Raw genomic sequence first — 22,879 nt, forward strand, 5'->3', positions numbered from 1 at the left:
TCCATGGTAAAGGACATCCAAGTCCTTTATTCCAGTCAACATTTAATATAAAATACTTAGGTTTTGAATGAGCCCACTTCAAAACAAATAGGCTGTAATGTCACTGGTGCCCTTACACTGCACTGGGGAACATTTTCAAAAAGAAGGATTTAGGGAACTCCATCCTCCAAAAGCCTCCCAACCTTGCGGCTACAAGAAAAAATAAGAAAAAAACCAAACAAACAAACAAAAACACAACACAACAAAACAAAAAAAAACATAAAAAAAATTCAGGCTGTCAGAGACAGAGGGCAACTAAACCTAAAGTTTTCCATGTCAGTGGTCTGAGCACTGAGATTTTACATGCAAGACCTGCAAAGTTTACTTTCTGATTGTTTTAGTACAAGACTAACATAGATGTATCTAATCTCCCCAGAAGGATTCACAAATAGAAGTCTCAGGTGAATCTATATTACTTTTACTGCCTAGACTTAGGCTGCTAAGTGCCTGAAAAGAGGTAACCTGCTTGGTGATTACTGCTGGTTGAAATGTCTCTCTGGCCTTATCCTTCTTCACAGCCCTGGACAAGTTGTTTGCTCAACATCAGTGCTCAGATTTCAGTAGGTGCCAAGGTAGATGTTCATCACTTCAGAGTCTGAAACACAGGGGTTGCATGTCTGCAGGACTTGCTCTAGGCATTGTAAAATAAGTCTCTCTCTTAGAATAAACTTATTATTGGGATATCCCATTTTACTTATGCCACAGTTTTGGGAAACTATGCTGGCTGCTCCTGCTGTTGAAAAAGAAATTACAGCTGTGTCAAATACTAATTACTGATGTCACCAGGGCTGGTGCCTCTCAGCTGCAGCAGTCTGCCACCCATTGCATCCCCTCTGACATGAGCTCAGACTTCCAGAAATCTCCCCTAACTCTTCATCCCAGCTCAGTTCCTTCCCCTCCTAGTTCTTGTCATTCTGTTAGGCAGGATCAGTGTCCAACTGGTCCCTGACTCGGGGTCCCAGGACAGGGCGCGTCAGTCTTAACAGTGCTACTATGCTGAACCCATCTCATGTGGGTTAACTCAACTATGTTAAATAAAAAGTCATTCAAACAACCTGAATCCTGCCTGGCTCTGCAGTCACCAAACAGCATTTTGGTGCTATTGGCAGCATGTATGTAATAGTGTTAATCCATCCATTACTAATTTATGGCCATGGAACAAACAACATTGGTGTAGCCAAATGACACAAGTCCAAATTGAGACTGGTGTCTCAGTGGAAGGATTGTCCTGTCTAAAGAAATGCTAACAAAACAGACTGATAGGGAAGCTCGTTATTTATGCCTTACATCCCACCCATTCTTTCCAGAGCAATGAGAAGCTGCAGCTGGGAACACCAAAAAGGCTTTCTGTGAAGGAGGTGCTGACAACAGGGACATTTCTCTGGCAACTTCCTACATTCTGTGGCATGTGCATGCTTATTTTTATGCAGGGGATGCCTTGAAGAGAGTTGACACATTTAAAGTCAACAGCTCTAGCAAGGTCCTGCAAAATGTGAGGAGCATGAGTCAAGCTAATTGTACCCAAAGGAAAGATGGCCTTACACTTCAGGGGGTTTGGATTACACCTTGCAGCAACTGATGCAGAACTGAGGCAGGAAGTGTTAAAAATGATAATTAACAAGGTTATTTTGCAAAGCTTAGAATGCATCTTTCTGGTGAAAACATTGCCATCCAGCAGCTGGACATCATTTTTTTTAATTTATTTTTTTCTCAGATATAATATGAATATGAGGGAAAATTAAATAGGAGTATTAAAATGTTCAGCATTAGCATGAGAGCTGGTGAGGAATTCCTAGTTGAAAACTTCTGTTTGAAAAAAAAAAAAAATAGGCAACTGAAAACTGAATGTTTTCTAGCTGAAAGCCATCTTCCTCCTGAAGTGATGTAGGTGTCCTTGAAACATTTTATCTGTTGTGTCCTTGCCAAAAAATTGGTTGCCAGCTTTGTTTCTATGAGAATGTGAGTGGTTTCTATGAGTGGATACCTATATTAAAAAAATGTCTAGAACAAATGTCAGAATAAATTCTCCCTTCTGCCAAACACCCTTTCTCCCCTATCATCTCCCTAAGTCATATGTAACCATATAAGTATCAGTTTGCTTGGGTCAAATCAACTAATAAATATTTTGGGACTTTACCTCATCTCTAAGTCTTCATTTTCTTGTGGTACAAATTTGTACAAGGCAACATAAGTGTTCATTTGTAGCGTGCTTTTATAAAATGGTCCCTTTAAGAAAAAAGATAAAGAGAAAATGTAAATATCTGTCCTTTACAGAGTTAGAAATGAGGTGCAACATGTACCGATATCTGGAGCTTATTGATTTGTAGGAAAACTCAGGAATTTGGTTGCCTTTGTCACAGTGAGGAACCAGAGCCTGGTCTTCCAAGAGATGAGACAGAATCTCATTGCTTTCACATCTTGGAGGACTGTCACCCAGAAACACCGTTAGCCACTAAGGCCATAAATGTCTTCATGTATGTGACACAAGATTCTTTGAACACCAAAATCCAATTTCAGGCTTCCAGAGGAGACAAGCAGAAATCTGAACAAGTTGGTCTTTTGGTCAAGCTCTTAAAAATCAGTCTGTCTTTTGCTCTCTGTTAATGTATGAATGTTGCAAGTCCAGTAATATATTACTGGCATTTTATGATGTGTCTATTATACAGTCCTCATTATGGATGAGCTAGAGCTGTACAGTGCATAGCTCCAATGAGCAGAGAGGGAAAATCACTTTCTTAAACAGAAAGCTGTTTGCACTGAACTTCCCATGGAGAAGACTCTCTCACCTCCTCTTCTCCACTGAAAATCTGGAGGGGAAAAAAAAAAAAAAAAGTACCTAAAACAAAGTCCAGGTAATTTTACAGATTGTGTCAGGCCTGTGATTTTTATGTTACTGCAGTTTCGTTGTTATGACATGGCCTCCACAGTGGATTTTTTGTGTTCACAATGTCAATTTGTAATAAACAGAAGAAAGAACACAAAAGGCTCCATAATGGGTCAACCAAAGAGGCATCCAATCTAGTATACTGCTTCCAACTGTGGTCAGTAGCCCAGAAATGTTTTATGTGACAATGTAATTATGTGACAGTCAGATACTGACGCTTCCCCATAATAGTGCCCCAGCAGTTGTACTACAGTTCCACAGTCTAAGGTAAATTCACAGCTGTCTGTAAAAATAAGCTTTATATATGTCTTCCCATTCCCATTGCATTCTCAGAAAAATTTTGCCCATACCGGGGAATGTATATTTTTTGGTTCTTCTCCAAAGTGTTCTGTGCCATTTTCAGAATATGTAAACACTGAAATAAAGCAAACATATGACATTTTAGGAATAGGTTAAGGCTCTTCACCTTGTCAGAACCAGCTTAGGTTTGTTAAACTCTTCCTTCCCCCCCCTTACTTTCCATGATCCCCTGTGCTCTCTTCTGAACCTTTTTATACCCCCAACAAAACCAGGTATCCCACTAACCTTGGCTCATGGCTCAAAACAATCTCTTTCCTGAACAATTTACAATCATAATAAATAAGCCATTTTTATCAGATGAATATGCATAGGTACAGCATAGAACCTAAGCCCCCCAGTTGCATTGCTACTTAAAGCCCTGCAGCCTTTTCTTCACACTCAATGCTGTATTTTCATGTTTAGGACCAGCAGGATTTCCATTTAAAAGCAACTGCAAAATCTGATGACCATACATGAGTGATACGGAGGGAAGTTTGTAGCCAACCCTGCTTCTGGACCCTCTGTCCCTGAATGTTTGAGAGGCATTGCCCTCTCTCTCCAGTAGACCCTGCCTGGGGACACTAAATATGCCGCCTCTCCCTCTGATTTCATAGGGTTACTTGATGTGTCTTTAAGTCGAGATGGGTTATATGAGATACAGGCCTGTATGTTTGGAAATTTGCCTCTAAGTTATTAAATCAGAAACTTATGGAATAAGACATGGAGGCAGCATCTAACAGTACCTGATACTAATCAGTTACGCTGTATTCGTAATTGCTTTGTGAGCTGACAGATGCCTGTCTTCACTTATGTCCCTGGAAACACCACAGTGGCTTTATTACATTCATTGAATCCCCCTTCACATTTGAAAAATGACTTGGTGTTTTCTGGATAAAGTCTGAATATTATTTTAATAGCTGGAGTCTTTGAGCAGTTAGTACCATCAGCTTCTCCTCCCACCATTTATACCTGCAGGTGTTTCAAGCAGAAGCTGTATTTTGTAGTCTCTAACAACATTTTGCAAGTCTCAGAAACAGTAATAAGGACCAGGCTTATTGCTTGAGTTTATTTTCTTTTTGTTTTGCTGTGATATTGCTTCATGTATTCAGAGAAAATAAGTGGCTCACTGTGCACTTCACCAGGTCTGGTCACAGAAGGACACTGACCCTGCACACTGTCACCAGCACCAGAAGGGTGAACCTTATGAAAAAAAGAAGAAAAAAAACAAAAAACCAAACCAAACCAAACCAAAAAAAACCCACCCCAAACAAACAAACAAACAAACAAAAACAAAAACAAAAAACAACAACAACAAAAAAACACTTTGCAAAATCTTCTAGCAGAGAAGTATACGGGTAGCTGGCATGTGTATAAAGGGATATAAAGTGCGCACTGGCAGTGTTTAAATCCTACTCAAATTTCTATGCCTTTTTAATTTTTTTTAATCATTATTTTTCTTTTGGTAGAGGAAAAAGAGATAGGAAAGCAAATTGAACAAGTCCTGGTAAATGAGTTGAGTAACCAGGAGCACTTTGGATTTGCAGAAAGTCTTTCATCAGGGTAAGTGGAAGTACTGCAGCACAGCAGCATGTTCAGGGTAATTTCTGCTCAGTGACAGAAAATAAAGCCTGGTTACTAACATGTCTTGTGAGCCGTGGTGCTGACCCAGGTGGTGGGGAGGGGTCATGGACCATATCCTTGTGTATACAGAGAAGTGCCCACCAAACCTGGCTTTGCCAGGAAGAAGTCCCACATTTCCTGAAATCCCTGTTGATAACAGGCTCATACACGCAATTTAAAGTATATTTTGGCCTGTGGAACTTCTGTTACAGATGGCAATTCACAGTAATGATGGAGTGTAACAGGCTTAGAGGAGGCTGAAGGGCTGGAAATTAAGAATGTCATCTTACAGTTTTAAACTAGATAGCTTTGTTGTACAGTTTGTGTGCCAGGGCCTGAAAGACACCATCTTCCCTTGAAGTTACTGTCATATGTCTACAGGACTGATTACATTGCCATGCATGTGCTGAGTCCTTTTTGCTGTTCGCTGTTCTCATTGTTCCCATTAAACAAAGAGACTCAAATGTGCATATTCCTAAAATCTTATTTCCAGAAGTCAGCTTTTTTTTTTTTTTTTTTTTTTTTGAAAGAAAAGAAGTGGAATGGACCTGATTCATCAAGGCATTAATGTGGAACCATCTGCTAAAGAGGCAGTGGACAACTGAGGAAAAAGGAGTGGGAATCACCCTGTAGCAATATTCTCAATTTACTTTGTTAAATTTTTAATCTCTGTTTAGCTCATGGTCTCTGGATATTGGAAGGAGGCACTTGAATCTGAAAGGCATACAGCTATGTAATTCATGTCTCCACAAAACAGAAATCCACCTATTTTCATATTTGTTTGCCCTAGCAGCAGAAGACCAAAACAAAACCAACCAACCAACCAACCAAACAAAAACATTTCCATAGTTTGTGCAAATAGTGCAGGCAATTTATTAAAAATCTACCAAGGGAAAATTTTTGGAGTGACTTATGCATAATTTATACCCTGAGCCTCCGAAGGATGGACTGTAAAAAGCCAGTAGTGATCAAAGGAATTGTTAATGTGCCACGGAAGTTATTTGGAGGTTTGACACATGCTTGGTTTTTAAACTAATCTCTTGGAGTAAGTTCCTTGAATGCCTCTCAGTGCATTAAGCGAAGGCAGATCTCACAGAAAAAAGTATCTTTGGATTTCAGAAATGAAACTCCTGTTCAACAATGAAAAAAAAAAGTTATCTGGAAACTCAGACAGGGCCAAATTAATCTCAGGTGGGCAGGATTACAAAGTGTGAAGCAGTATGAATTCTTTATCTTTAACCAGGTCAGAAAAACTTACACTTGTGAGATGGAAAAGCTAAATAAATTTTCAGAAGAGAAAAGATAATGTGGATGGGATGTTTACAGAATGAAAGGGAGGAAATGACTGAACACAGTGAAGAGAAGTGATGGCACCATGTGGAAAGTAAAGGAATGAGGAGGTGGTAGCATAAAGGGGGAATAGACAGCTAAAGCTGGCATTTCACCTACGTATATTACCAGCTGCACTTAAGGATCATGGGGGTCTAACAGAAAAAACCTACGCTCACTGTGATTTATTTTTGTAGCGTACATCTCATGTGAGATTCAGCAAAGTAGACTCCTTGTGCTATTAGAAAAGATTCGATAGAAGTGCTTCAAACCTGTTTGTACTTATTGCTTCCCTCACCATGCACCTTACCATTCAAGAAGAGGGTCACGAACACTACCCCGCAGTGTCTGAGATTTCACCCCTAACTCTTAAAAATCCCATCATATCATTGCAGTAAAAACATTACGCTCACTGCAAAGTAGACAAAGGAGTTGGCTACTAATATTACTGGGGCACATACTGTCGTACTGAGAAGCTGCAATTATAATCAGGATTCATTGTGATGGATATTTTATAGACACATGGATATTATATGATTCATTTCCTACCCCAATAAGATTATGTTATATAGAGATATGTAGACAAGTTAGACTTATAGAAAAAGAAAAAAATAAGGTTTATTTTTTTTTCCCCTTTACCAATGTGTAACTGAAGCTTTTAAAGTGATTACAGCAATGTTCATGAAGCACAGGAGACAAGGAATGGACCTGAACCTTGTCTCATGTCAGGACACAATAAATTAAGAAAACCAGTGGCTTGGATCTCATCTAACATTCAAAACAAATCCCTTAAATTCTTTCACCAACTACTCGTGCCACCCACTTCCCCCTTCTAAAACCAGAATAGTGCTGAAACATAGATATTCTATAAAAAAAAACATCCAAAACAGGTTGCACACATGTCTGCATAAGGCCAATACACCTGAAGATGCTATCCAGGAGTTGGACTTGATGATTGTTATGGGCCCCTTCTAACTCAGGATATTCTATGATTCTATGATCCTGGCCTGGGAGCACTCACCACTGTTGCTGCGTTTCCTGCTTATGTCAAGGCTGCTGTCGGCTTCCTCAGGAACTTCTGCCAGGTCAGCTGTCTGCAGGGACAGAAAGAGGAAATGAGATGGGAAAAGCCAGAAAAAACAAGTGTCAAGGTGAACTAGGACCACACATGAGCCTTTGGGAAATGCAGCATTTGGGCGCTATCAGAGCAGAGCAAGACAACCTGATGGGTTTGCACAAAACATTTTATCTGGTGGTACACAACAAATACCCTACTCCACAGGAAGTAGTAAAAGCCCAGAAAGAACTCCAAAACAGATTTCCAGCCTAGAGTAAAAAACTTTTTCAGTGAAAAGTGAAGTGAAAGTTAAGGAAAAAATGACTATATGCTAAAAAATGTAGTTGTCTTTATATAATAGAAGGGATTTTGTGGAATTTGTAGATGATGCAGGTTTTCCAAAAAGCTGTCTACAGAAGAAACTGGCTATTAATTGAAACTATTGACTATCAAATTATTAACCTTAAATATTTTTTTTTCAGTAAAATAACTGTAGCATAAGTGTGATTTTAATTCTGTTAACATGTTTTGAAAGAAGGAGCTGGAGAGTGATGGAGCTGGTGAAGTCAGTTTTGAAATATCTGCCTTTTTCTTTTTCTGACTGTATAAAAAGAAACTTTTTATATAGTCATCTGATTGGTATAGTTAGAGACAAATTAAACCAAAATATTGTTGTTAGAATTACTATGATTTCTGATGTGTACAATATTAATGTCAATTGATATTAGGGACCCATTGTTCTAGGATATAGGGAAATATGGGATGACAAAATCCCAAGCGTTGGCTTCTCCATGTATAGCCTGAGAGGAACCATAAGCTACTCCAAACAACTCTGTTCGAATCTGACCTTACAGAGCTTCAGTTTCTGAACTCTACCCCCATGACTTCTTTTGGGTAAAACATCTTTTATAACTATACTAAAAAACAAACAAACAAAACTTTACACTGAAGAGTGAGACAATGTTCCCAGTATGAAAAACTGCAAGTCCTTATATGCTCCTAAGCTTTATTTATTTCTTGTTAACAGGATTTTAAGTTAAATCCTTCCACGTGTCTTAATTATTCTATGACACTCTAGAATTACACTGTATACACAACTCTATTCAGTGATTTGTAGACCTTTGCCTGAATTTCAGGAAGAAAAGCCAAATGAGAAACATTCATTGCCTTTGTTCAGGGAGCAAAAATCAGAATTGCTTTGCAGCCTTTTATATTATGTTTTCCTTTCATTAATGCTGACAACAAATATTTTTTTTTAGAAAGTACTTTAGCAGTTTAGTATATTTCCTGTAAATTTATTTCCAGTATCAAGAACTTTCCTAGCTACTTCTCAACCCAAGTATACTGATGAATGAAAGAGTTAAGAGTAGATTTATGCCACAGGCATCCTGTGATTATCCTGTTTCCCTTGCTGTTTTTCACAGCCTTATATTTTACTGCTCTGTTAAGCATCATTTTTAGACTCAACCTTTTGGACCAGGCCTTGCTTGTCTTGCACCTTGCACAAATGGGTCACCCCTGGATAAGAATGCACTGCAATAGAGATGATAACAAGGAGTCAATGTAGAACATATCTAGGGATTTCTAATCACTGTGTGGGGAAGGGAAAGACTGTTTTTGTTGAAACAGTAAGTACCGGCTACTTTTCAGTTCATTGCTATGACATGTTCCTCAGTCTTCTTAGACTAGCATCAAAATTGTTAATTAGCTTCATACTTTGTTGGGTACTACTGCATGTGGGATATGCAGTGACTGTCTTTTCAACATATATATCATCTGAAACCTCAGGCATGCCAAAGGACTAACTCAGTTAAGAGTTATATGACAAAGGGTCTAATAGAAATCACAGAGGTACAAAGCTGCTTTTGAGAGGAGCTGATCCCCCAAACACTAACAAGAACTGGAATCACATTTACATCACCTCAAGTGACTTTATAAATGTGGGTTGCAGAAACACATTTTGAAGGAAGCAGTAAGTACTAAATCTGGAACATATGGCTACTTTCTTTTAAAGGAAGTGCAGAATCTGGGCTGAAAATCATAGTGGGTGCATCCACACTGCTTAGTTGTGTTAAAAATACCTTGGCTAATTCAGAACAAGACAGTATCTCTACACTGCACAGGCATGAGCTGCAATCCTGGAAGCTGTAGAGGCAAATCCCAGCTCCTGGCCTTTTAACTAGCCTTGACAGGTGCAGCTATACTGCTGTGACCATGAGCTAGCCCTTTGCTGGCTTGGACACACCTGCAAGGTGCAGAACGTTCCCAGATGTCACCATATCCCTCGTGTCCACAGTTTGGTCCCACAGCAGAACCCCAAAGCAGTCCCCAGCTCCCAGGACTGGGGCATGGATGAGCCACAAAGGCCCAGTGATGCTGTGAGCCTCACAGCTGCATTGCTGCTTCTGTTTTCCAAGGAGTAGAGCAGCACAGAGTTGAGGAAGTACTGGAGAAGGATTTTAGTCCCTATGTGTTGTTAACTGCACAGACAGCATGCATACTCCAGTGCATTTTTACCTGGGCTCTAAGGGCTCTGCGTCACTCTCTGCTCTGGATACTGGTCAGTGCCTGCTCCTTGGTGACACATAATGGCTGTGAAGCTCTATGGCCCCATCGTTTTGGATAGGATTGGGTCTGCCCCTGGTTTTTATCCTTGACTTAATCCACAGGCTTGCACTGGCAGAATGTATGGTTTCACATGTCTGTTTATTCACGGAATCACAGAACTGTAGGGGTTGGAAGGGACTTCTAAAGATCATCGGGTCCAACCCCCCTGCCAAAGCAGGTTCCTCAGAACAGGCTGCCCAGGTAGGCGTCCAGACAGGCCTTGAATATCTCCACAGAAGGAGACTCCACAACCTCCCTAGGCAGCCTGTTCCAATGCTCCATCATCCTCACCGTGAAGAAGTTCTTTCGCATGTCAGTGCGGAACTTCCTGTGTTCTAACTTGCAGCCATTGCCCTTTGTCCTATCCCCACAAACCACTGAGAAGAGGTTGGCTACATCCTTCTGTCCCCGACCCCTCAGATATTTATATACACTGAGGAGATCCCCTCTCAGTCTTCTCTTCTCCAGGCTGATTCAGTTCTCTGTGTTCTCTATTTTCTGTATGCTGACACGTTTTTTATTCTCTTTCAGCCTCAATACCCTGTAGAAATTCCCACAATAAACCTGTGTTCCTCATTCTACACCCACACCCCACCTAGTTAAGGTCAGCTCTCTAGGGAAAGCTGACACAGCATTCATGATTTCTTTGCATGAGTATTCATATATATTATAGATATCATATATATATCATATATATATTATTCATATATTATATTCATAATTCAATGCTTTATTTATTTATAATGCAATAATTATATTTGTAGAACTTCTGTTTCAAAGTAAATGAAATAATTGAAAGTAAGAACTGTAACCACAATATGACAGGTGGTAGAATCACTTTTTTTTTTTTAAAGAAAAAAAAAAAAAGAATGAAAATTACCAAGTTCCTTTTAAGGCACATACAAGAGTATATGAAGGACATATCCCTCAATAACCCCCTTGCAGATTACACTTGGTTCTTGTGTAAATTTGTCTGCTTTCTTTCCCATCTGAGACAATTCCACGTCTGTTTAGAGGTCACCTATACCATCTGAAATTACAGTTCAGTCATGTGAGTGAGCATATGTTTGAGTCCTAGGAAAACATTTAACCAAACATAAATAGAATTAAGGACAAGTTTAAATTAAACATTAATTATTCATTCTGAGGGTTGCAGACCAACTCTCATGGTGCCTCCATGCATGCCATCTTTTTCTTTTTTTCCTGAGGTAAGTGCAGGAAAGATTGTCAGATGGCATGGGTCTAATTTTTAGACATGACAATCAGCTTCAGTCTGCAGTGCATTCAGTTGTGATTGGTTTTCGAGGGGTGAGAAGAATCTCTCGGGAAAAGAAAGACATTACAAGACATTACCTTACACAAATGCTTAAGTGGTATTACTGAACTAGGTAAGGATTTAGTACAGTCAGGACTAAGGGAACTCTCTTTTCCCTTGTCCTCCTTTTCCACCCTCTTGCCATAGTCCTGAAGAAAGTGACTTTCATGACAAGGGAGAATGAATGACAAAGATTAACTTTAATGTGAAAGTCTCTTTACTGGGATATAACAAACTGAGAACACCTGCCAGCATTTGGGATTTGGAGAGAGGAGCCCAACCCTGTGATGCCCCCCTTGAGAATACAATGGAGAAGGAAGAAGGTGTACTTCTAAATCTAGGCTCTGATGACTTCAAACCCAACACTGTCATTTGTGTGAAGGGTAAATGTCCACTATCAGCAACAGGCAAGATGTGTTCACTCTGAGATCACAGTTAAATATTCCTGTTCCGCTTTTCCACAGATACGCAAAAATAAAGAATATAATTTCCTTTTCCAATCTGATAGGAGAACATTATTCACTTAATTTGTACTTTATTCTTTTTCTCAAGAGTCATCAAAAAGATACTTAAAACCTGAGTTTATAAAAATAAAGTGTTTTCTTGTCTCATTTCAGGAGCTGGGAATGAGCTTTTATGTATTTATTATTATTATTATTATTTTTTCAGCTTGAAATGCAAGTTTTGTGAACTCCAGTACCAGCTCCTGTGAATCAATGTGTGTTGCTCCTCTAAAGAGAAAATGGAACAAAGGTGTGGGATACTTACAGAATTCCTGTTGGGAGAGTCAGACCCACTGCCAGAACTGCCCTTCTTAGTTTTCTGAGCCAAGGAAGTCCCAAAGCGGAGAGTTTCGTACACAGGATCAACTTTATTGCCACAGGCTGCAACAGAAGGAGCAAAACACGCATCAGTCCCTGAAACGTATTTCTGGCTGTGTTCCTGCTCCACTTGGAGAAACATCTGCTTGTACCGACATGTTGGGATGTATGTTTAGAAATACAAGTTGAGAGACTATCCAGATAAAAAGCGCTTGAATAACTTAGTGGAACTGTCTTTTGCTAGCAATTTTTTTGCTGCCTTTCTGCTCACATAAAGATCATCCTTCCCTCATACAGATTCTTTGAATCCCTGTCATGAGAAAACCATGACAGAGCATCTGGGTGGTGTGCGTGGGCCATCATCTTTATGCCATTAACCCTCATAGTGCTGCTACTGCGATAACATGGATAAGCAAGATGACCTAGATCTTCCTGGAGAGATGTTGATCTCCCCAGTGTGGGACAAACAGGGGTCTGGGGGCAGTCATCAGAAAGTACTCACAGTTAGGAATTTGCTCCAGGTTGCTGAGCACAGTCTAGGGGTAGCCAGAAAGCCCACTACCCCCACAGGTGTGTCTGATCATTTCTCATTCCCATTCTTCCTCTTAGCTAGTCCTAAAATACTCTCCCATGGCAGAGAAATGGGTGTCTTCAATTGGCATGAATGGATCCAGATGAAACCCTTTTATATTTACTGCATTATTAGACCTCAGCCTCCTTTGTTATACAAGGCAGTAAACACTTAGCATACAGTACCTTAGCATTACTGTATAAAAGGAAGAAAATTTTGCCAAAGTACTGAAAAAAATACATGGAATTTTGATTTTTGATGAGAAAAAAGCACACCTCATTTTTTAGTAAAAAAAAGTCATTTTCTCAAAATGTTTCAACTATTTTTGACAAAAATGACAGATGTTTTTTAGAAAGAGATACTTAAATGAAATTAATTTAATTGACTTTTTTTTTTTTTTAATCATTGAAAAAAAACAAAATGCCATTTTAATAAACTCCTATTTTTGGCATTCATCTTTTTATACTGCCAGGCTTGCTTGGTCATAGTACTTGTGGAAAGGCGTATTATCCGGAACCAACTGAGCTTCTCCATTTCAAAATTTTCCCTTTCAATTATTACAGTGAACAAAATATGGTCTTTTAGATACTTGGGAAAAGTGTAGAAACATTCAATAAGGAAAAAAAAGAAAGTAAGAAAGGTGGGTGAGAAAGAACAGGAACCTAGCAAGAGCCAGACCAGTGATGCAAATGCCTCTCACTGTTTTGATGTCTGTCTCTCACCTGGGTCTTCCCAGCTCAGACCTTCACCTCAGTATTCTACTGTCACCTCTCTTCTAAGTTTCTACCTTGAGATCAGGTGGCTATTATTATAAACAAGATTATTGCTAAGAGGTTATGTGTAGGGGGTTTTGAGTGAAATGCGCAATAAACACACCCTCTCCTCTTCCAGCTTTGTATCTTTGAAGTGGTCCTTTCCTGAGATGGCAAAAGGACATCCAGTCACTGAAAGGAGCTGGAAGGCTGCTGAGGGCAAATACCGTGCTGGAAGTCTGCTGCTGCTGTTGCAGAGCACTGCCAAAGGGAGACAGAATGGAAAAGCAATCAAAACCTACCAATAGGCATCACTTCTTTGATGCAGCCAAACTGTTCATGAATGAGTAGTGGTGAGCTGTAGTACCGTCGAAATCCCTTTGGCTGGAGGGAGAGAAAACAAAAACATATGAAGTGCATTGCTACCATGATTGACATAATAGAAATAAACTCAGCTCTTTGTCTAGTGGCATAACAGAGAGGATTTTTCTTCTGTGAAGTGTGGCAAGGATGGAAATTTGCCTCCTGTTGTTGAGTCACTGCGGGGTGCAGAGATCAGGGATTTATTTGATTTTTTTTTTTCTCCTGGAAAAGAATAATTTCCCGTATTTATGTGGAAGAAGGATGGGCTCATTTCCAGCCTCCTCTTTTCCTTTGTCTTACACATAAGCAGCACTAATTAATTGCAGCAGAAGTGCTGAATCATTAGATGTTCTGGGAAGCTCTGTGTTCACCTCTCCCTTTCTTCTTATGTGAAGTGAATTTGCATTGATTTGCATTTGCTAAACAAGCATCTATCCTTCCCCACCTTGTCTCCAAATATCCATGTTCTCAAGTAAAAAAGTTGTGAAACCCAAGAAATATAGAGCAATTCTGTGTATTTTTTTAAAGCTTGCTGCTGACTGACCACAGCTTCCACTACTTTTTTTTTTTTTGTCTAGCAAGGTCAAAAAATTCCCCAAGTCAATACCAGATGTCCCCTAAATATCTGTTTGTAGAGAAATGCACTATAACAACTCAGGCTATACCACTGAAGAATACCACAGTATTGTCAATGAGGTTGTCCTATATCACTCTAAAGACCATTCTTAGAAGATTAAATATTTTCTCTTAATTTTCTATCTACCATCTCAGGTTGTAAATATCTCAAGTAAAGGCTGAGTACCCAAAATGAAGGTGCTAACACCTAAGTCTTTGGAAATACCTTTCAAGGCACTAGAGATTCACAAAAGGATTTTCAGACCTCTGATTTTTGCAGGCCTTTAGAACCTCTAGCCACACCGAGAAGTGGAAAAGCCTCCCGAGGATATGCATATTTTCTGTATCCTATATTCAATATATATTAAAAAACAAACAAATAAACAAAACAAAACAACAACAACAACAAACAAACAAAAACCAGAAATAGTTCTTTCACTAATGAACTGCAGTATGGATTATGAAGGAATGAGGGGACTGATATATATGGTTTCTTATAAGAATAAATTCCAATTCCCCAGCCTCAGTTTGGCCCCAAACAAACCAAATTCAGACACCACATGAACTCATAAAACTCCCACGACTTCGCTGGACTTCCTTCTGCTATAAATTTTGCCTCTTGTTTTCTGTTTTTGTAAACTAGTGACCACAACAGTTGAGGCTGGGATCAAGCAATGTGTGAAACAATTAGTGTGACTTAATATTTGGCTTGTCCCAGGCCTGCAAGAGGGTAATTCAGCTCTTCACAGATCAACTTCTTGTACCAGAAAGACTCACACTAGGGCTATGGTTATGCTTTAAATGTATCAAGATTTGCTTCAGGAGTACAAACAATGATAGCACTCACTAAATATACTTGGAGAGAAAAGATCTTTCCAGAGAGAGGTGGGTTTTCTGGCCCTTTTGAAGTCAATGCTTGCCTTTTTCCTCATGTAATATATAAGGTTCTTTGTTTTTAGCTTAGATTTGTCGTAAGTGCCTTCAGTTGTCACATGTTTGCAACAGAACTGAAAACATCTGAAACAGGAATATTTGTACCTATTCTCCGTATTCCAAATAGTCATTTTCCCAAGTGTTTTTTCTTTTTTCCCCAGAAGTAACCAAAAGAACCATTTTCCCATAAAAAAGTCACCAAGTTAAGTTAGAATAATCTCAAATACAGTATCCTGCCTTTGCCAGTAATGAGAACCTGCTGCTCAGAAGGTGACCAAGGCACTAAGGTGCTGTGTCCATACGGGGCAGGTCTCCTCTCCTACTGGGAGATTGCTTCAAGCTCTGTACTGCGAAATCTCCTTCAGTTTTTTTTTTTTTTTTAAAAAGATGAATTATGATTTTTCTTCAAGCCCTAACAGTGGAAAAAAACAATAAAACATAACTGAAGGTTTTTTCTTTTGTTAAACTCCGCCAAAATATTTGACTAATATGTAGCTTTTCCTGTAGAAATTTCAACTACAGAAAGTACAGTTTAAATCATAGGAATTAATTCTGATATGTAGCTAGGTTTGGATTATGTTGTTATATTTTCAAGTAAATGCTAGCCTGGCTGTCTGACATACAAAGTAAGGTGTCCCCCACACACACTTGCTGCCCTGGGCTGCTCACTTACCAGCTTGCCCATGCAACGCTGTTGTCCAATACTGTCTGCACACTTGTGGTGGATGCTCATCTTACAAGCTTTACAGCGCAGTCCATGTTTAGCGTTTGTCCCTGTGAAATGCAAGGAAATAATTAAATTAGGCAAAATCAATAGTTTCCATGCACTAAACAAATTTCCATGCATTTAATGAATGACCAGAAAGAGCTGATGGGTAGGTCAGCAGTGTAAATACTGATGGCAAACTTTACCTTGCCTATTTTTTTTGTACGCATATATATATGTATTTTCTTTACATCCTCTTCAATTTAGGCATTTCTTCCCTAGGCTCTTTCTCAAGCTAATGCTGCCTTCAGATATATATATAGAATTATGCTCCATTGTGTGATAGTTCTGTTAGTGATGTCTCATCCTTATGAACATCAAGCAAAATTCCTTTACTATTTCATAAGTGTTTGGCATGGGAGCTGTGTATGGCTGAGTGAGCTACCAGAGGACCATCCAGGCTCAGAAGCTGTCCTTGGGAGCCAAGCCATCAGCAGAGGGACAGATTTCACGGGTAAGAGGTAGCTCCAGATGTGCATGAAAGGGGCTGAGACATCTTGCTTAGTGTTACCCTCCCATCCACCTAGGGGCTGCAGCTCTTGCTTCCCCAGGCCAGTGCTCAGGGACATGCAGAAATTGCTCCCTGCCCCTTGCATAGCCCTGAGCTGGGCAGCAAGGATGTTATGGACCTTTCCTTGGTGTCCCTCAATGACAGTGAAAAAATCTAGTCCCACAGTTTGGGGAGCTCCAGCAGAAATTTTGCTGTACAGAAGCAGACTTCTCCTTGTTGGGCAATAGTTATTCTGCATTATCTTCAATGTGGACCTACTCTTAAATATCAGAGCTGAATCTGTGCTTCCAGGTAGGAGCAGTCACTCTTATTCATACACCTGTAAGACTTTCTGAACTATGCAGTATCAGTTAGGCTGCAGCAACTATTTTCCTCCTGCCATGGGACTGTATAAGTAGGATGAATAAACAGTATGTCAGTTCATTATCCTCTACAGTGAGAGTGAACTATGTAGTAAAACAAACAAACAAACAAACAAACAAAAACAACAATCAAACAGAAGCAAACCAAAAAAATCTCTTGACATTTTAACAAGCCCTCCTTAGTCAGCTATGATAGGAATATTAGTCAGAGGAGTCAGAAGATCCCACATCTGAAAGTACTCATGTAGCTCTTGGTTATTTGAGTAGTTAGCACCATGTACACACTGCTGACTTCACTCAGTTAAATGCTACTTCTGAAAGAAGCATTTCAGGGAAAGATGCATCAAACTAGTGTCAAAAAAATGAGCCTTGATAGGACCGCTTTCAGGGGAGGATGTCCCTGAAGTAGACACTTCCATAACAGGCATAGGCAGGCTGGAGGAGCTGGGGTGGCTGAGCAAGGTCCAGGTGTTTCATTTGTGTGCTGTTTGTAGGACAGGGAACCGGCATCTTCACCGCCTTGCTGCCAAGGCTGTTGGAGAGACAATGAGTGAATGGAACTGAGCATTTTGGGGTGCACTCTGGGGGCCCCCCATGTGCTGCCTACCCATCCCTTCTCAGCTGAGCAGGGAGACTCACTGCTCAGGTACCTGCAGATTCCTAGCCTCACTCGTAGGGCCTTTTTTTCTAGTAAGCACAAAATTCACTGGAATATATCCCTGCTTTTTTGTTTGTTTGTGTTTGTTTGTTTTCCTGTGTGGTTGCACCTGTGTGCTGTGAGGACTCTTTTCCATCCCTTCTGATGGTCAATGACCAACACAGACAGCTGTGAGAAACTGGGACTTCCTCCACATTGCTTTACTAGATCTAATGAATGGAACAAGAAAGGAAAATTACATCTTATTTCGCCTACAAAACAGGTATTTAGCATTAGTGTTTACACTGAGTCTAGCTCTCTTCTCAGGCTTGTCTGTAACGGTGTAACTCTTACCTGCTTTACCAAGTCACTCCTGAGATGTCTTCAGCTAAAAGGGCAGACAGTGCCACAGTCCTTTCTGCTGGCTGTGTTATGCTATTCCAGCCATTTTAATGCTAGTGTTACATGGTATAACTGTGTGACCACAGAAGATACACATTTGTTGATGTAACTGAGCATCCAAATGATGTACAAAAATAATGCAAAGTAGACATGCTACTTTCAAAATCAAACAACTTATTCAGAAGAGAAATCTGTGGGCATGTAGAAATGAGCCATGATCAGTGTAATGCAGTAAGTTACAAAAGACTAACACTTTACATTTCTATTACTGAATACCATTTGTTACATATGGATAGGTAAATAGTTGCTTCGAAGAGAGGAAAAGTATTTCATACATTTGAGTCTACAATAATTTTATTTTTGTTTAATAAAAATGAAATTGCCTTCAACTACCAAAAGCTTCAATCATCAATTCATTGTTACTTTTAACTATTTGGTTTACTTTGGGACTAGGCAGCTTGGAAGCAATTTGCATGTATCTCCCAGCCCCCCTCTGAGGGCTTAAAGAGGAAGAGTTTATTCTGTGTTTACACTTACCCATCATACCTCAAGCTCTGAAAAAGGCATTTCTACAGGGAATATTTTAATTTTCCCCCAGGATAAATCTTTCTTCTCCAGTTTCTTTTCTCCATCACACTAACTCAAACCTCCTCAGAGGATCATGGCTCAGCTATTTCAAAAGTGCATGCCAGAAGTTAGACAAATACATACTGGCAGTGCATCTGCCCCCCAAACTCTTGAGATTCAGCACTGAGGTACAGTGCTCACACTGTGAAGAACTGGTCCACACGTGGTACAGGTGTAAATAAGGTCCGGGATTGACCAATGGGGTCAGTTTTTTGGGCTAACATGTAAGCAAGCTTGTTGACTTTGCAGGGCTTTGTTTGGCTTTGCTGGTTTTGGAAGGCATCCCTGTAGTTTGAAATTGGGAAAAAGTAGGCCGAACATGGGTGTTGCGAGCAATTTACATAAAGCTGACTGAACTTGTTGACAGTCACACCAGTATGAAACAGGTATTTCATGATGCCTACAGAAGTAGCATAGGATATAGCAATGTCTAGAAACATTATTTGAAAATAGATTACCCCAGAGAGCATGAGAAAGCAAGGAATTTGGACTGAGCATACGTTAAACAGTAGAAAATACATGGTATTAATCATTAAAAGAAAAAAAAATATAATAATGATGGTAATAATAATAACATACTGGGGCAGACTATTTGAGGAAACTTGGGTAGTTTCACTTCTCTCTCATAGGACACCAGGATGTGTTTGAAGTTAAAAGTCTCTCTGTGGTGGGCTTATTCCCACTGGGTTAGTCTTTCCACAAAGTGAAATGTGGGGAAGGGAGAAAATGAGGAAAGAGTTCACATTTGAGATGGCCAAAGCAGTTTCTGGAAGGGGCACTATTGTTGTAGAACCCGTGAAGTTTGGGACACTACAAATGCTCTTCTCAGGGATTTCTGCTGGGCATATTGTTCTGGCAAACAGCAAGCCTGGTCATTGCTCTTTGTTTCCTGCCTCCCTAAATATCTGGCAGCATGATTGCAGCCTACGATTTATTCCCAATAGCAGATATTCCTCGATGCCAACCTTGATGCACAGCTGGAAGCTACTGGTATAACGTACTCACTGAAATGCCTTTACCCATCCCAAACATGCCAGTCATTTCCATTTGTGGTGGACCAGAAACAGAGGGACTAAAGGATTTGCAATTAAGCTGAACTTGTGTACCCTAACTACCATTTGCTTCAGTTTTCTCTCAAAGGAGGAGACGAACAACTTTGATGGACTCTTTATCATTGTTTTAAATAAGTAATGATCCCTATTCCCTTCTCCGAAGAACCTTATTGTGGTTGCTTAAATTCTTAAATACTGAGGATATCAGAACAAAGGTCCTGCTCAGTCCCTCTTTGTTTGCAGTCTTGAGATTATTTTTGTTCAATTCATTTATACTTCATTCAGTGAACAGAGTGGACAGTGTTTGATGAATGGGTACCTTTATTTAACACTTCTTTCTCATAGGACACCAGGGTGTGCTTGAAGTTAAAAGCCTCTCTATGATGGGCTTATTCCCACTGAGTTAGTCTTTCTACTTCTTCATCAGTCAGTATGTGTTCTTTTACATCATCTGCGTATTTCCAAATAGTAGATGATTAATAGCATCACTTTCCTGTGGTCCCCCTGTCTTTGCCTCTTTATGCCTTGCAATATGAACATATTTGCCAAAACCAGGATGCCATGGTGTTGTGGTTCTGCTCGAGTGGTCAGCCGAGCTCCACCACAGCCGCTCTCTCACTCCCCTCCTCAAAGAGGAACGGGGAGAAAATAAGATGAAAAAGGCTCAAAGTTTGAGATAAGGACAAGCAGATCACACAGTAATTATTGTAACGGGCAAAACAGATTCGGCATAGGGAGATAGTAAGATTTATTGCTAATTACTAACAAGCTAGAGAAGTGAGAAACAAAGGAAAGAAACCAAAAGCACCTTCCCCCCACATCCACCCTCTTCCACCTCCTCCCCCTGAGCGGCGCAGGGGCAGGGGAACGGGGGAATGGGGGTTATGGTCAGTCTACAGCACTTCTTCTCTGCCGCTCCTTCTCAATCACTCTCATTCCCTGTGCTGTGAGGTCCCACCCACGGGATACAGTCCTTGATGAACTGATCCGGTGTGGGCTTCCCACAGGCAGCAGCTCTTCCAGAACTGCTCCAGATATGGGTCCGTACCACAGGGGCCATCCCTCAGGAGCAAACCGCTCCAACCTGGGTCCCCCATGGGCAGCAGCTCCTGCCAGGTCACCTGCTCCTGTGTGGTCTCCTCTCCACGCGCTACAGGTCTGGCCCGGAATCTGCTCTGGCAGGGGTCTTCCACAGGCATCAGCCTCTGTCGGTGCAGGGCCACCTGCTCCACCGTGGTCTCCTCCATGGGCTGCAGTGTGGAACCCTGCTCCACCGTGGTACTCCATGGGCGGCAGGGGGACATCCTGCTTCACCATGGTCGTCACCACAGGCTGCAGGGGACTTCTGCTCCAGCCCCTGGAGCACCTCTCCCCCTCCTTCTTCACTGACCTTGGTGCCTGCAAGGCTGTTCCTCACTCCTCTCACTCTCCCAGCTGCTGTGTGGCGCAGTGTTTTTTTTTCCCTGCCTTAAATATGCTCTCACAGAGGCGCAAAACAACATCGCTTATTGGCTTGGCTCTGGTCAGCAGTGGGGCCCTTACCAAACATGGGGCAGCTTCTAGATCCTTCTCACAGAAACCACCCCTATGGTCCCCTGCTACCAAAACCTTGCCACGTAAATCCACAGCACATGGCTCCTATCTGAGGGACTAATAGGTAAAAGGGGAAAAGGTGTCTCTGATAAGGCAGTACTTGGCCCAGATACTGGTGTTTAAATCATGAAAATTGCAAGCTGTTAGAACTGTGGTTTAGAATGGAAAGTACTATACATGTTTAGTTGACTTGTAGCACACATAAACATACCTGTCAATGTAGTCACAAACTTCATATAGGAAGACAACACTCTGGTGTCCTGGTGTCCTGTTTATTAACACATCTATTCATTTTATCATGGTCAGTAAAGTCTGGTATAGTTTTGCAAATGAAAAAGCCAAAACTGCCAAAAGAAACAGTGTTTCACTGGAAGCAAATGAGGAAAATTCCTTTCAGGATACTTGAGTAGCTCTTAAACTTACAAATGAGGTTCTGTCACAGTTGTTTTCTTCAGATACCAATTAATGCATCCAGACACCTAACACTAGAAGGACATATTGTTTTGAGAAGCAGGTCATATTTAATAGCACCTTGCTAGAAATACTCCACAACTGGGTCAGCTCCCATCTGAATATCTAAACCAGTGGCTAGGTTTTTTGGAACAGCCATGGAAAATTCAATCTTAAACTGTTCTGATAATGTGACCCTAAATACTACCAAAAGGACATCACTTCCATAAATCTAAGCCTTTTATGGAGGAAGTCCTAATGGGATCAGAACACCTCAATTCAGGTGAATGGAAACATTTGAAGGCAGAGAGAGATAAAGGAGATGGAAAGGGCAGAATTCGATTCCAAGGCTTTATGCCTGTTTCTCCAATTAAAGTAATTTAGTAACCACTCTTCATTTCAGGAAAGTGACATTTATCCTAGGGAATGCAAATGAGAATTGCGTTTGTCACAGGCTTGCAAATAGAACCTTTATCATCCTCTTGGCCAGAACAGCTACGGCTGCAGCACTGCTGGATGATGCTTTTTGCCTGTTGTTTCTAGACTCAACATAAGATTAATAGCTAGTAAGGGAGAATGAGCTCTACAGCCTGAAGAAATCTGAAAGAAAATTTCGAATCTTAGTAACAACATGACATCATGCTGAGTATATAAAGACAACTATATTAGGTACTTATGCTAAAGTAGGGAAAAAAAAAAAAAAAAAAAAAAGAAGAAGAAAGGGTAAAAAGATTCAGGTCTATATGAGTAAGAGATAGAGAGAACTAAGAAGGGCAAAGACACAGGCTGGCACCTCCAGCTAGACCAGTTGTGACCCAACCACTATTTTTTGTTGTTCCAGCTGAGATGAATGTGCCAATCAGAAATTGTTTTGATTTAAAGCTTTCATAAATAAATACATTTAAAATTAATTATTTTCCACAGAACTTCAACTTCTGCTGTGGGAGGCTGATAAAAATAATGATTGCCTTGCCCCCTTTCTCCCTGAGCGCATTTGGAATTGTCACTGGAAACCTGTCTCTGTGCCAGAAATCATGGGAAATGGAGAATTTAAAGCAAGCTGGGCTAGTACTGTAGCAGTGAGGAGTCTAGGATGTCACCTTGGATGGAGAAAGAGAAGTCCCTGAAATGGCATTTGTGACTCCATTTCCATTTCTTAGTCTTTGCGCAATGTCCTTCCCCCTGCTCTCTTCTTCATTTTTTTAATTGTTTTTGTGTAAAAGCTCTGACACTG

General features: G+C 40.4%; 1 protein-coding gene across 2 annotated transcripts in view; it reads right to left on the reverse strand.

The window, feature by feature from the left end:
• Positions 1–22,879, reverse strand: part of STAC (SH3 and cysteine rich domain) — a 92,302-nt gene that overhangs the window by 15,723 nt on the left and 53,700 nt on the right. The window contains exons 3-9 of one of the 2 annotated variants that reach the window (XM_082753261.1): positions 15,919–16,019; positions 13,637–13,718; positions 11,959–12,074; positions 7,233–7,305; positions 3,274–3,338; positions 2,826–2,846; positions 2,177–2,265 (exon numbers count right to left, since the gene is read on the reverse strand). In XM_082753261.1, coding sequence (XP_082609387.1) covers positions 2,177–2,265; positions 2,826–2,846; positions 3,274–3,338; positions 7,233–7,305; positions 11,959–12,074; positions 13,637–13,718; positions 15,919–16,019 — 547 coding nt within the window. The remainder of the gene's footprint in view (positions 1–2,176; positions 2,266–2,825; positions 2,847–3,273; positions 3,339–7,232; positions 7,306–11,958; positions 12,075–13,636; positions 13,719–15,918; positions 16,020–22,879) is intronic. The other variant, XM_082753262.1, reaches the window with a different exon arrangement.

Source organism: Aythya marila, assembly GCF_965140915.1.
Source record: "Aythya marila genome assembly, chromosome: 2".
NCBI classification, from domain to species: domain Eukaryota; kingdom Metazoa; phylum Chordata; class Aves; order Anseriformes; family Anatidae; genus Aythya; species Aythya marila.